At 45.3% G+C, this 15,219-nt stretch overlaps 1 protein-coding gene across 4 annotated transcripts; it reads left to right on the top strand.

Annotated features, from left to right (window-relative positions):
* The first annotated feature begins 2,027 nt into the window (after positions 1-2,027).
* EFS (embryonal Fyn-associated substrate) lies at positions 2,028-14,231 on the top strand. 4 transcript variants are annotated; one of them, XM_033923025.1, is made up of 6 exons: positions 2,028-2,832; positions 3,613-4,089; positions 5,126-5,260; positions 7,064-7,747; positions 9,072-9,212; positions 13,211-14,231. In XM_033923025.1, the coding sequence occupies exons 1-6, from the start codon at positions 2,827-2,829 to the stop codon at positions 13,649-13,651; spliced, it is 1,884 nt and encodes a 627-aa protein (XP_033778916.1). In that variant the 5' UTR covers positions 2,028-2,826; the 3' UTR covers positions 13,652-14,231. The 4 variants fall into 4 exon arrangements, with proteins under 4 accessions (XP_033778916.1, XP_033778917.1, XP_033778915.1 ...); XM_033923026.1 differs by lacking the exon at positions 2,028-2,832 and adding an exon at positions 3,039-3,067; XM_033923024.1 differs by lacking the exon at positions 2,028-2,832 and adding an exon at positions 3,039-3,175.
* Positions 14,232-15,219: the final 988 nt, after the last annotated feature.

Genomic DNA, 15,219 nt, shown 5'->3' with positions numbered 1-15,219 from the left:
AGCCGAGGCGGTACAAGTTCCAATGTTAATAGGAGTTCTCCTCACCCCCCCCCCCCCACACACACACTTTTACAAAACCGCGGAAGCGTTTTATAGCTCAGGATATCGCGCTGAATGCTCTGCGCTGCTCCCAACGCTCATAGGAAGTCTATGAAACATCAGAATGCGTTTTTGTAAAGGGGGGGGTCTATGTGCATCAGAGATTGTACCGCCACGGCCAGCGATAAAAAACGCTAATGCAGCTTCATAAAAAGAAAGAACATAAGAATAGCCTTACTGCAGGGCTGTCCAACCTGCGGCCCCGTGAAGTATTTTGTGTGGCCCCGGTCGAGGGTGATGTAGCGTTTTCCTCTGCTGCCCCAGGTATTTACCGTCTTGCCGGCTCCCTCCTCTGTCTTGCAGCAGCGTTTGCGGCCTTATTGGATCAGAACAATGGTCCATCAAGCCTGTTTTCACGGTGGCCAATCCAGGTCCCTAGTACCTGGTCAAAACCCAAGGAGTAGCAACATTCCATGCGGAATCCCTTGAAATAGCAAGATTCCGGAATCCCAAAGAGTAGCAACATTCCATGCAGAATCCCAAAGAATAGCAAAATTCCAGAATCCAAAACAGTAGCAACATTCCATGCAGAATCCCAAGGAATAGCAAAATTCCAGAATCCCAAAGAGTAGCAACATTCCATGCACAATCCCAAGGAATAGCAAAATTCCAGAATCCCAAAGAGTAGCAACATTCCATGCAGAATCCCAAGGAAAAGCAAGTTTCCGAAATCCCAAAGAGTAGCAACATTCCATGCAGAATCCCAAGGAATAGCAAGATTCCAAAATCCCAAAGAGTAGCAACATTCCATGCAGAATCCCAAGGAATAGAAAGATTCCAGAATCCCAAAGAGTAGCAAGATTCCATGCAGAATCCCAAGGAATAGCAAGATTCCGAAATCCCAAAGAGTAGCAAGATTCTACGATCCCAAAGAGCAGCAAGATTCTAGAATTTCAAAGAGTTGCAACATTCCATGCAGAATCCCAAGGAATAGCAAGATTCTGAAATCCCAAAAAGTAGCAACATTCATGCAGAATCCCAAGGAAAAGCAAGATTCCGAAATCCCAAAGAGTAGCAACATTCCATGCAGAATCCCAAGGAATAGCAAAATTTCAGAATCCCAAAGAGTAGCAGCATTCCATGCAGAATCCCATGGAATAGCAAGATTCTGGAATCCCAAAGAGTAGTAAGATTCTAGAATCCCAAAGAGTAGCAATATTCCATGCAGAATCCCAAGGAATAGCAAAATTCTAGAATCCCAAAGAGTAGCAATATTCTATGCAGAATCCCAAGGAATAGCAAAATTCCAATATCCCAACGAGTAGCAATATTCCATGCAGAATCCCAAGGAATAGCAAAATTCCAGAATCCCAAAGAGTAGCAACATTCCATGCACAATCCCAAGGAATAGCAAAATTCTGAAATTCCAAAAAGTAGCAACATTCTATGCAGAATCCCAAGGAATAGCAAAATTTCAGAATCCCAAAGAGTAGCAGCATTCCATGCAGAATCCCATGGAATAGCAAGATTCTGGAATCCCAAAGAGTAGCAATATTCCATGCAGAATCCCAAGGAATAGCAAGATTCCAATATCCCAACGAGTAGCAATATTCCATGCTACCGATTCAGGGCAAGCAGTGGCTTCCCCCATGTCTTTGTCAATAACAGACTATGGACTTTCCCTCCAGGAACCTGTCCCAACCTTTCTTAAAACCAGCTTGATATAAAGTTATATGATGTAACTCATATACCGAGACAGTGGAGGAAGGGGATTATAAAGTTATACAGTGTAACTTGTGTATGGGGGACACGAGGAGAAAGGGCTTTTTCTCCTTAAGATAAAGTTATAGGGTTTTACTCTTAAGGTGTAATTCGTACTGAAGGGTGTGTGGCATAAGCAGAGGTTGCACTGTACAGTCAGGACATGCAGTGACAGGCCTTTAGGACCCAGAGGAGGGAGGGGAAAGGCTGAGCCTGTGGGCCAAAAACTGCCTGATTGTTGTGGAACAGCACATTTTCATCTGAAACTCTTTATTGTCACTATCCCACCCGCACCTCCCTTCTCTGCATCTCCTTGCCCTCCTCCCACAGGGCAGAGCCCCCGGAGGGGGGGAGTCAGGGGGTCCCCAACCAGGCAGCTCCGCTCTGCAGGAGTCTCTTCCTCCAGGGAGAGGGACGTCGGGTTTGGGTTTCTTCTCTTCCATGTGACTCTTTGCTGAGATTTATTTGTTCTCTTAACTGGTTGGAGCTGGATCCATAATTGAACCTTTATTTTGGGCACAGAGTGTCTGAAGAGTTGTGGCTCGACCTGATTCTCTGGAGGTCGTTTGTAACCAGGAAAGGGGACAACTGTTGGGGTTCTTTGGTGACCAGCTCTTGATGTTTCGGCCTTCTTCGGCTTTGCTCTTCTTTGCTTGTTTATGTTTGCAGAAACCGAAACTGAAGCTTTTGCGTCTGATGCTTTCCTTTATTTAATATCTTTCTGCATTTCCAAACCTTTCTAGTTCTTCCTGAGTTTCTAATTTTAGCTGCAAGCAACTGACAGCATTTTTCAGGGTCTGCTCTTCTGCTGACTTTTTTTTTTTGGGGGGGGGGGGTCTCCCTTGTGATAAACCAGCACGAGGCTCCTTTTTGTGGGGGGGATCTGGAGCTGAGCTGGGAGACCCCATAGGAGAACATTTCCCAGTCACCCTGAGAAGACAGGGGAAGAATCCGAGGAGCCACATCCAGCTGCCACTATCCAGGATCCTCCCACTTAGGAGAACTGGGCATACTGGGACCAAAGGCATGGCAGTAAGTATTGGGGTGGAGAAGTTCCTCCAGGCAGTATAAGTTCTACTTTTTGTTTCTTACTCTAACCCCCCACCCCGACCCTTGATCTCTGGGGTGGGGGAGGGGGGGGGGAAACAGGCTGCTGTCCCTTTAAACGGTCTCTTGGAGGGAAGAATAGGAGAGGGTGACGTCACTGAGCCACATATTCCTCCTGGCTTAAAGGGACAGTGACACGATCAGGACAAAGGCGAAGATGGTAACGCTGCGAGTTAGTGGGGGGTGGGCAGTGCATGCAGAGCTGGCTCCGGTGGGCTTGTAAAGGCATTTCAAGGGGCGAAGGATGTTGGAACCTGTGCATTTTAAGGTCTGCATTGGCAGGATTACGTAGGGTTTGGGTACACAGAGCAGTATATGAGGTCTGTGTATAAAGCTGTTCTGGGGGGGGGAGGGTATCTGTCCATATGGGTTGCTTCCATGGAAGGGTTATGGCGGGGAGGCTCTTTATGCAGGGGCAGCAAGTGGAATTCATGCGAGGATCTGAGTATCCAGGTTTCTTTATGGAGTGTTTGTATATGTAAAGCTGTGGTATGAATTGCTGAATAAAGTTGGTTGGGGGAGGGGGTCTCTGTATATGGCTCTGGTTATAGAGGTCTGTGCATAGGTTTCGAAGAAGGAATCTGTGTAGAAGGCATTTCAGAAACAGTTGGATCCACTCATGTTTAGGGGGTGTTGGCAGACACATAACTGGGGGTCGCATATGCTGAGATCATCTTTCTCTCTCTCTCTCTCATGTTCATGCAGACGCAGCTGGCAAAGGCTATTTATGACAATGCTGCAGAAACAGCTGAAGAACTCTCTTTCCGGAAAGGTGACATTATGATGGTGGTGGAACGTGACACGGCTGGGCTGAGGGGCTGGTGGCTTTGCTCGCTCCATGGCCGGCGAGGCATTGTCCCTGGGAACCGGGTCAAACTGCTAGAGGGGACTGGAGCAGGCGGCTTCCACTGTGCGCGAAGGGATCCGGGGAGCGGGCACCGTTCCCCTCCCCCCCGGCCGTTGATGGACACACAGACTGTGTACCAGGTGCCTCCACGGCTGGACATGCCAGGGCATTGCTGGGAACCAGGTGTGCAAGCAGCTGGCAAGACTATGGAGCTGTACCAGATGCCACCAGCCCACAGGCAGAGCACCTCTGGCGCCAAGGAGAACGAGTATCTGTTTCCAGACGCAGAGATGGAAGTGGCGGGGGAGAGTCGAACACAGATCGGAAGACACAAGGTGAGGCCATGCAAGGAAGGGTAGAATGTCATATTTCACCTACCCCAATTCAAAAACTTTTCTGAGTCCCATCTACCCAAATATTAACCCCTATGATTCCCCCCACTCCCCGTGAGCTCCGCTGAGCTGGTAAGTCCCTCATTTCTGTGTCCTTCTCGTCGGCTGCCAACTCTATCCTTTTTGCCTTGCCGTGCCAAATGCTTGGAACAAGTTGCCCGAATCCTTATGGCGGGCTCCGTCTCTGGCAGTGTTCAAGGCCCAGTTAAAAACCCACCTCTTCGAGACTGCTTTTGATTCCTAACTCCTCTCACCTTGGGTTCTGCATCCCCCACTCTCTGTCATGTCTTGTTTGTCCAAGTTAGATCGTAAGCTCTTCCGAGGAGGGACCTTCTATAAATGTCAAAATGTACAACACTGCATATGCCTTTCATATGGTAAGTGGTAGTTGCCAGCCATACCCCTTCCTTCCCTCCATACCCTTAACCCCTATTCCTAGTCGTGCTCCCTTCCCAGTCCAAAACCCTAGTGATGCATTCCAGTTCCCTTGTGTACCCCAAAATCCATTAGAATAAAGAACAGGAGAACCAAATCCACAAAACTCAACGACGCGACGTGTACATGTTTTGGCCATGAATTTACCATGAAGGTCCAATATTATATCCCTGACTAGGAAGTCCTTGCATTTGAGGGTAAATTAATTCATTTTCAAGACTCCTGAAGCAGGCCGACTTGGCCGAATCATGTACATGTCGAGTCGTTGAGTTTGTGCATGAATAAAAGGACTTTTATGTAAAAACTTTATAGGACATTTCCACTCCTTATGCTGCGCCCCAAAATCCATTCTCATCCTACTCTACACTTGTGCTAATCCAGATCCCAGTTTATTATGCAAGTCTTTCTGGGGAGGAGGGGGAGTCTCCAGGATCCAGCGAGGATGGGGATGCCGTAGCTGAATGGAGGAATTGGAATTATCCGATGCTAGTTTCCTGTGTTGGCCAGCAAGCTTTCAAACCTCTGCTTTGTGTCTCTTTGCCAGGCGCACACTGTCCCACCAACGGCCAGGATCTGTCCCTCCACGCCCGCAGTAGCTGTGGACTCTGCCCCTCAGGATGACACTTACAGAGTGCCCCGAGGCAGTGGCGGACAGCCTGAGGCCCACATAAGCCAGGAGGTGAGACGCAGGGTTAGGTGATGGGCCGGACGTCAAGATGGTGGTTCCTCTGGCTTGTTGTTCATGTAACAATGTGGTTTTGAAGAATCTGTGCATGCTTTAATTGCAGGTACAATGTAAGAAAAAAAATATTAAAAAGAGAAATATGACTTGCCATATAAGCTTGAGTGTAGGCCCCAAAAGTTTTTGTCATTTGTAAGGTCAGAAGTTTTGGGGGACCGATAAGGGTACCAGCCTTCCCTACCCACTCATGCCAGTTCCAGCATCGCTCCTTCCCCTCCCTATCCCCCAAGAGTCACCCTGCAGCAGCACAAACCTTCCCTTTCCTTCCCTATGCCTCCACTTTCATTCGTACCTGTTCTCGGGGCTCCAAAACAGTCTCGGTGGTAATGCCGGGCCCTCATGTACAGGCCCGCGTTCAGGTGCACTGGTGGGCCACGCCCTCTGCTTAACAGGAATCGCATCACTGGAGTTTCTACGATAACACTTCTGTCAGGGAGAGGGCACAGGTATGAATGAAAGCGGCGGCATGGGGAAGGGACGGTGGGGGGACCGTATACCTGTGGCTTCTAAATCACACTGCGCCTAACAAGGAGCAGCACCTTCAGAATTGATAAATTTACAATATTTTAACCCACATTCATTCCTATATCATTGCCATTCGTGGAAAGTAAACGAGCCAAACCAGAGGGAAGGAAAAACCTCAGATTTTTAACGGGAGTCATACAGAGAAATTCTCCACGCTCCCTAGCTCAGTCTCTGGCATAAAAGCTTTCACTCTGGCGCTCAAAAAACGTTTAACTCTTTCAGAAATGTTTTAAAGCTTGTGGCTACTGCTAGCGGGACTAGGATGAACGCCAGGGGTAGAATGGAAAGGGAGGAGAACGGGAGATGCTGGAACCGGCATGGGTAGGAAGGGGAGGGGATGCTGAACCCGAGGGTAGACAAGACAGCCTAGACAAACGCTGGGTTTTACTAAACCGTGGACGACCACCTTACCGCGGGCCGGTGAGGTAAATGTTTTGACGCTTATAGGAATTGAATAAGCGTCGGAGAATTTACCTCGCAGGCCCATGGTAAGAAGCTCTTCCGCTGTTTAGTAAAAGGAGCCCAAAGACATTGACATTAAGGAAAAAATTTAGGATGTGATACATTTGATATACAGAAGACCTATAAAAGGGCTTTGCTATTGTAAATCCCTGATTTGTCCTTTGCATTTGAAATGGAGAAAGCTGTAAAAGCAGTTAGCTTAGCAGAGTTTAAAAAAGGTTTGGATAATTTCCTAAAAGAAAAGGCCATAAGCCATTATTAAGATGGGCTTGGGAAAATTCACTGTTTATTCCTAGGATAAGCAGTATAAAATCTGTTTTACTCTTTGGGATCTTGCCAGGTACTTGTAATTTGGATTGGGCACGGTTGGAAACAGGATATTATGCTTGATGGACCTTCAGTCTGTCCCTGTATGGCTAGGCTTATGTCCTGTCTTGACAAGTGACCCAAAACTGAGAGCCTAAGAATCAAATTCTTTATTAAAAAAAAAAAAAAGTATGTTTTGAGACCATTTAAAATTTCTGGAAAAGAAAAATCTAAACTTGAATGTAATGGGAGATTGTTCCAGTGAGTGGGACCAGTAACAAGAAAGATGGTATGAGAAATGACATCCAACCTAATGTGACAAGAAATGGGGAATACCAAGAGGATCTGAGCAGCTAGAAAAAAGAACAGAGTTGAATAGAGTCCCTTCTCTTCCCCCCCCCATTTCCAGTAATTCTCATGTCTTTCCTCTCCCCTACCTTCCACCAGGTCTATGACACCCCATCATCCTTACTGGCAGAACCCTCATTGTCTGGAGACACTTATGATATCCCAGCATGCTTTGCTAAGAAGGTGGCCCGAGTGATCCCTCAGACTGCCCCATCCCCATCACCAGCCGAGGAAATCCCAGAAGACATGTACGACATACCGTTGGCCTTTCAGGATCCGCCTTCTGAGGACGACCCTGATGTCTACGCCACCCCCTCCAACCTGAAAAGGGCCCCAGCCATTCACAACCTCTACGAGGCCCCGGAGGATGTTCTCGACTGTGCCGTGGAGGAGACAGAGGCTGGTGGCGAGAGCTCCATCTACGATGTACCAGCTCTAGCTCAGGATGAGGAGCCCGAGGAGCTCTGCGCTGCCGGCTTTCGGCGTCTCTCTATCTCCAGACCTCCTGCGCAGGTTCACAGGCCCCGACTGCCCTCTAGCGAGAGCCTCTCTCGTCGGCCACTGCCTGCGCTCCCTACGCAACTCAGTGGCGACCGTGGTGCTGGTGAGACTGCTGCTACGACATCCTCCCCGCCTGTCTTCATAAGGAAAGGGAGCATTCAGGACCGTCCTCTGCCACCCCCTCCACCCACTGTCTTTGGCCCCTCCAACAAAGAAGAAAGACCCCAAAACGAGTATGAGGGGATCAAGTCTGCTGAGGAATATGAGTACGTCCATCTGAAGGTGAGAAGCTCTCACTTGCTCTTTGTGAAGGTGAATTTTTACTTTTATCATGCAGTACTTCAATTCACCTTGTTCTAGTGAATCTCTCCCCCCCACACCCCCTCCCCTTGTGTGTGTGTGTAAGTGTTTCTGCATATAAATATACACTCAAGAGAAAAATCAAATATATCTGTAGATCTTCAAAAGTGAAATGCTTATACTGAGAAGATCCAACCCTTAAACATAAAAATAGCTCAAAACTCATAAAAATAAACGGGGGAAAAAAGTGCTCGGTTAAAGATACTGACAGTGGCGTAATCACACACATCATAGTACTCCCTGCCTACCGCCCTGAAATAAATACAAGACGTTATGGATCTTTGATCAAGTTTCAAGTTTATTAAAATTTTGATAAAACGGAATCATAAATTCTAGGCGTTTTACAATAATAAAAAAAGGGAGGGGAAACATTTAACAGATACTTGACAAACGTGAAAATAACAGGAGAGTATGGGGGGCTACAATTTAAAAGAAAAGAAGACATAGAGGGTAAAAAACAGAAGGAAGGAGCCCTTAGTATTTTGGGTTTTGAAGGCGAGGATAGCTATTTTATATACGATTCGGTGTGGGATTGGCAACCAGTGTGCACTTTTTAGTAAAAGGGGTGACGTGATCAAATTTCTTCATGTTAGTGATCATTTTAATTATTTGATGAATTAGAGAAATGCTTTTCTCATTTTCTTTTTTCATTTTCTTGTTTTCTGGTTCACTTTTGCTTTTGGGAAGTTTGTCTTTGACATTAATATCGTAGGCAATAGTGATCATTTTAATGACAGTATTTTCTATCAGTTGTAGTCCATATAGCTCCCAAGGTCCACAATAAGCAAATTCGATCCCACAACTATAGAAATTTGGTCGTTTTCCTGATTGTGGACCTTGGGAGCTATATGGACTCATTTTGGTGACTTTGTGGACCTTTTTCAAATTTTTCGCTTGGGAATTGTGAACTTGGAGAAGGCACAGATACTGTCAGTGGAAATTGCCTTTATCTCCCCGCCGGGACTCAATCTACAATATCAAACAAGATAAGTAAAGTCTTGTATTTATGTCAGGGCGGTAGGCAGGGAGTGCCATGATGTGTGTGGTCACGCCACTGTCAGTATCTTTAACTGAGCACTTTTTTTTGTTCATTTATTTTTATGAGTTTGGAGATATTTTTATGTTTTAAGGGTTGGATCTTCTTAGTATGAGCATATAAATATACACTTACATACACACACTTTTCGCTCATTAGCTCCGAAGCTGGAACACTTGTGACTCTTTTTCCCCTCTGTTTGTGTTTTAGGGGTCGGAAAGGCTGTGTCCCCAGGCGGGCCCTAACCCTGCTCCCCAGGAACTTCCTCCAAATGACAATCAGTCAGCAGTGACAGCCAGAGCGCCAGAGAATGGTGCTGTGTGGGAGCCCAAGGGGTCTGAGGAGAACCAGGTACTGGAATTGTGCACTTTCTCACAGGGGAGGTAGGAGCGGGGGAACACTGAATGTGGTCCCAGGCATTGGGCAGTGGAGTTACTCAGTGTGTCCCGCGGTTCATAGACAACGACGTGAAAGACAAAGGCGCAGCCGGACAATTGAGCGCAGCGCGGAGGTGCGCGCCACTCTAAATTACTGTTTTTAGGGCTCCGACCGAGGGGCGTGGGGGGGAACCCCCCCACTTTACTTAATAGACATCGCGCCGGCGTTATGGGGGGTTTGGGGGGTTGTAACCCTCCACATTTTACTGTAAACTTAACTTTTTCCCTAAAAACAGGGAAAAAGTGAAGTTTTCAGTAAAATGTGGGGGGTTACAACCCCCCAAACCCCCCACAACGCGGCACGATGTCTATTAAGTAAAGTGGGGGGTTGCCCCCCCCCCCCACACACCCCCACACACCCCCATCGGAGCCCTAAAAACAGTAATTTAGAGCAGCGCATGCCTCCACGCTGCGCTCAATTGTCTGGGCACGCCTTTGTCCCGGCGCGCTTTTGACCTGACACCGTGTCCCGCTACTGAACTGCGCAAGAGTCACCCATAGATGTGTTGTTCTACAGAACACATTTATTTTATTTTTTTGCAAAATTTTTATACCATTTTTTTCCAAAACGGTTTACAAGGAGTTACATACATAAAATATTAAGAGTCTATACAAGATAAAAAATAAAAACAGACCAATTCAGTCTTACATAAAATTAATTGCTCAAAGAAATTTTATCTACAAATAGTTGAGTTTGCAACATTTTTCTAAATGAATTCCTCTCTCCACATTTTCAAATCTGACCAACGAGGCCATTCCATGGCTTGACTCCTGCACATGTGAAAGTCATGGCTTTTGTTTCCAAATATTTAAGGTTAGCCTTTGTTTTCAGCACTTTTGAAGCGCAGGGATCTTTGTGGTTGATAACGAGACATCATATTCTTAAAAATTTCAGCCATCGTACCATAGAGAAATTGAGGGCATAACATATTTGCTTTGAATTGAATTGGAAACACAACTGGCAACCAATGCAGTTGTCAAAGATATGGCATAATATGCTCATATCTTGATGTTCCAGTTATCAATCTGGCCACAGCATTTTGAACCACCTGCAATGCCCTGCACCTGGTCTTGGTTATTCCCAGGTACAGGACATCTTTACAGGGCCCCAGGATCACTCATCCCATTTGACAACATTTTTACCAATTGTGGGGCAGAAGCTGTAAATAAGTGTTTCCACTCTTTCTTTAAAATTCCATTTCATTTGGGATCTCACTTGCTGCTTTTGGGTTGGTGCCCAGCGGATGTTGCCCATCGGGTACTAGTACTTTTCCCCTGACCGTGAGGAAGATATGAAAGTTATCATACCCTGCGGATTTCTGTCAGCCTTGAAGTCCCTCTTCTTAGCTCCTAGTGGATTGATTTTTCACTCCGTCAGAAATTACAAAGACCAGGGGACACTTGATGAAGTTACAGGGAAATACTTTTAAAACTAATACGAGGAAATATTTTTTCACTCAGAGAATAGTTAAGCTCTGGAACGCGTTGCCAGAGGTTGAGGTAAGAGCGGAAAGTGTAGCTGGTTTTAAGAAAGGTTTGGACAAGTTCCTGGAGGAAAAGTTCATAGTCTGTTATTGAGAAAGACATGGTGGAAGCCACTGCTTGCCCTGGATCAGTAGCATCACATAAGCTACTCTTGGGTTTTGTAGCAAAGGAAAAAGGGAGAAAAATATTTAATGAAACAAATAAATTTTGGTAAAGTTTCAAAACTAATTTAAGCCGTAACTAAGATCAACTATATTTATAAGATTTTTTAGGAAGATGAATTTCATGGTTTCTCTTATTTATTAAGTCTTAATGGAAGATTAGTTTAATAATAATAATAACTTTATTCTTCTATACTGCCACAATCGTGCGACTTCTAGGCAGTTCGCAACAAAGAGAGCTGGACAATCAGCGAGTTACAACATGTAGATAGACAGCGAATTTACAGTATACAGAATCTTAAAAATGCAGCGAGGAAAAAGAAATGGAGGTGGAGTTTGGAGTAGTCAATATTTAGGTGATATGTCTGTCGAATAAGGCCGTTTTTATGACTTTTCTAAAAGCAACGTAACATAGTAACATAGTAGATGACGGCAGATAAAGACCCGAATGGTCCATGCAGTCTGCCCAACCTGATTCAATTTAAATTCAATTGACGTAGGTCAGTCTAGCTCCATTAATGTAGTTGTCTAGCCAGTGTTTTTGTTTGTTTGCTTGGTACATAAAAGTTCTGTCCAGAAAGGTTTTGTATTTACAGCCAGTAATGTTTGGATATGCAAATAGTTTGCAGTTTCTGGTTTGTCTTATGGGACTGTATAATATGAAGGAGCTAGCTTGAAGCATATGCAAGAGAACTTAACATAAGAACATAAGAAGTTGCCTCCACTGGGTCAGACCAGAGGTCCATCTCGCCCAGCGGTCCGCTCCCGCAGCGGCCCATCAGGACTTGAATATTATTCGTGCCTCGACTGGCAGCCAGTGCAGCAGTCTGTAGTAAGGGCTGACGTGGTCGGTTTTTTTCAATCCGAATATCAAGCGGACCGCTGTGTTCTGGACAATTCTAAGTTTCCTCGCTGTTTTTTTGGGTATACCCATATAAATGATATTGCAGTAGTCCAGAGTAGAAAGCACTAGCGATTGCACTAGTAATCTAAATGATGATGGGTCGAAGTATTTTTTGATGGTCTTTAATTTCCATAACGTCAGGAAACACTTTTTTACCACTAAATTCGTGTTCAACCATTGTCAAATGTGTGTCTAATTTGACTCCCAATATTTTTATTGTTTTAGTAATCGGGTAGTCGTGATCTTTTATGTGTAACGTTGTTTTGGTAATTTTATCCGTTGGGCTTGCGAGGAAGACTTTTGTTTTTTCTGTGTTTAGTTTCAGTTTGAAGTTGATTGTCCTAAATGAATTAAAAGATTATAACATAAAAATGAATCGTTAAACTAAATTTGATACAGTACATATTTTAATAAGGTTTATTGATAGTAAAGTTTGATTAGTAATTTAATAGTAAGGTAGGAGGTGGTGGACATAGATGATTATAACGATATACCAGACAGGAACTTGGAATGGTAAACATCATAAGAGGTTCCAAAGATTGACGTCTGGATAAATGATGATATGTCCACCATGATTTCACTTTAACACTCATTAAGGAAATCAGTGATATTATTTTCAAGCTATATTAACATACAATACACATTATGAATTTAGTGATTCAGACATAGTTTATTTGTTGCTATTACAGCTTAAATTAGTTTTGAAACTTTACCAAAATTTATTTGTTTCATTAAATATTTTTCCCCCTTTTCCTTTTGCTTCAAATCATTTGACATATGGGGTCGATATATATATATTTTAAGGCTTTACTATGTAATATCTGTAAACTCCTTGGGTTTTGTCCAGGTACTAGGGACCTGGATTGTCCACCGTGAGAATGGGCTACTGGACCATTTGTCTGACCCAGTAAGGCTATTCTTATGTTCTTATTTGGGATACCTTTGGCAGCTCTCTGAGTGAGAAGACCTGTTTCCTGCCTAACTCCATTAATTTCCCTTGTATTTTTCCAGAGGGTGCCCAAACTCCAGGCCAACTGGGGGGGGGGGTAAAGATGAAGGGGTGATGCCAGCAATGGGGGGGGGAGGAGAGGCTGAACTACAGAGGGGGAATGGAGGAAGTGATGGGACTTTGATCCACTCCTGATGAGGGTGAACTTATCGTTTGCCTAGAGCACCTGATACCCTTGGGCCAGCCAGGAAGGGGGGGGGTATTTATTTAAAAATAGGCTATTTTGCATTTCTTGAAATAACGACTATGGAAAAGTGTGATGTAACCCTTTGTCTGTCTTTCTCTCCACCATTCTCAGCATTGCCACTCATCATTCTCTAACTCCTCTTTCTCCTCTTTCTCCACTTCCACAGATCTCTGGGAATGGGACTGGTGCCAGCAGCATATCCCCAGATGCAGAGGACACCCAGCTGCTCCATTTCTACGCCGGGCAGTGCCAAAGCCACTACGAAGCGCTACTGGCCACCATTGAAGCCTTCCTTGCTGCCATCCGTGCCAACCAGCCACCGCGTACTTTCGTCCCTCAGGGGAAGAGTGTCATCGTGGCTGCCCACAAGCTGGTTTTTGTTGGGGACACGCTCTCGCGCCTGGCTGCCGCTCCAGGCACACGCGCCCGGGTTACTGCCGCCGGTAACGCCCTCTGCGAAGCATTAAAAGGCGTAGTCTTAGCTGCCAAAACTGCAGCACTGCACTACCCCTCCCCGGCTGCCACACAGGGGGTGACGGAGAGAGTGACTGAGCTCTCTCACTGCGCTCTGGATTTTACTGCGCTCCTCCGGCACCTGTCGACTTGAACCGCCATCACCCTGTTCCTGTTCTAGAATGGTTTATAACTTAATTTATTTGATTTTCTTTTGTTTGTTAATAGACACTTTGAATATGTGGGTTTATTTCTTAAGGTTGCGGCTCTGGCCGTGGTGAAGCCATAATAAAGGGAAGAATGAGGAAACCTTTCTTTCCTGTGAACTCTCAGGCGGGGGACACCCCAACCCCCACCTTTCCAGGGATTATACAGCTATGCATCAGTGACCTGCCACAGTGATCCGCTGCCTCTAACCTGGACGTGTTAGGGGGGCCGTGACTTGCTGCCTTGTACTGTGCCTCCCCCCCCCCCCCCGGCGGTAGGGGACCCCATGAAACAAGGCAGGAGTCCGGACTGTAGAAACTGGTTTTGTAATGGTGTATGGGGAAGTCTACATGTCTGACCTCCGAAACCCTGTTGTGGTTTCAGTCCGAGAGGGTTGTGTTTCTTCTTGTTTTGTTTTAATGCAAAAAACCAGAGTAATTCCAAAGTTCAATTATTTAAAAGGTATTCATATCATTGTAACAAAAAAAGTTACATTTTACAAAATAAAAGTTATATTCAAGCTTTTCCATTCTGTTACTAATCATTTATATAGCACTGCTTGAAAATCTGGGATTGTCCCTCTGCGTTTCTCTTGCTGTCTCACCCTTTATATAGTGTGTGTCTTTTGGTCTTTATGTGCATATGTGCCTCTGTCTTCTGTTCTCTGTGTCTCTTGGTCTCCCTCTCGGCCTCTCAATGTGCGTCTCTCTCCTCTACGTCTGTCTGAGTCTCTCAGTGTCTTTGTCTTCCCTTTTTTTCTATCTCTCCATTTCCTGTTCTCTGTGTCTCTTGGTCTCCCTCTCAGTCTCTCAATGTGTGTCTCTCTCCTTTACGTCTGTCTGAGTCTCTCAGTGTCTTTGTCTTCTCTTTTTTTCTATCTGTCTGTCCATTTCCTGTTCTCTGTGTCTCTTGCTCTCCCTCTCAGCCTCTCAATGTGTGTCTCTCTCCTCTACGTCTGTCTGAGTCTCTCAGCGTCTTTGTCTTCCCTTTTTTTTCTATCTGTCTGTCCATTTCCTGTTCTCTCTGTGTGTTTTCCTTTCTATCTGTCTATCTTTTCTATGTGTGTCTCTTGGTATTCTCTCTTTCTTATTTTGTCTGTCTGTCTCTTAGTCTTGGCGTGTGTCTATTCTTTTGGTTTTATGGGGTACTTACTTCCAGCAAGAGGGGGGATAACATTGAGCAGGAAAAAAAAAATCACCGCATTTTGTAGTTGCAGAAATCGAGGGGACTCGCCTGTACAGGAGTCAGACCGACACAATTATAACCCCATGTCCCAAGCATCGGCCACTGAGGGGCAATTATAGAAGATGGTGCCTACTTGAAAGTCCAAAAAACACCTGTTTTATAAAGGCATACGTGCCTTTTGAAAGTCGCCCAAAACAGCCCTAGTGCACAAATTTACACACGTCAATGTACCTGTACTCCAGAGGAGTAGAAGTGTGCACTGGGCAGGTTTACAAACATGCATTACTCCGTCTAGTTTAAGCTCGGGACCGTGTTTCTGGAGGTTGTGGT

This window comes from Geotrypetes seraphini, chromosome 16, assembly GCF_902459505.1.
Source record: "Geotrypetes seraphini chromosome 16, aGeoSer1.1, whole genome shotgun sequence".
Taxonomy (NCBI): domain Eukaryota; kingdom Metazoa; phylum Chordata; class Amphibia; order Gymnophiona; family Dermophiidae; genus Geotrypetes; species Geotrypetes seraphini.
The sequence above is the reverse complement of the archived record's forward strand: the minus strand, read 5'-3'. Positions and strand labels throughout refer to the sequence as shown.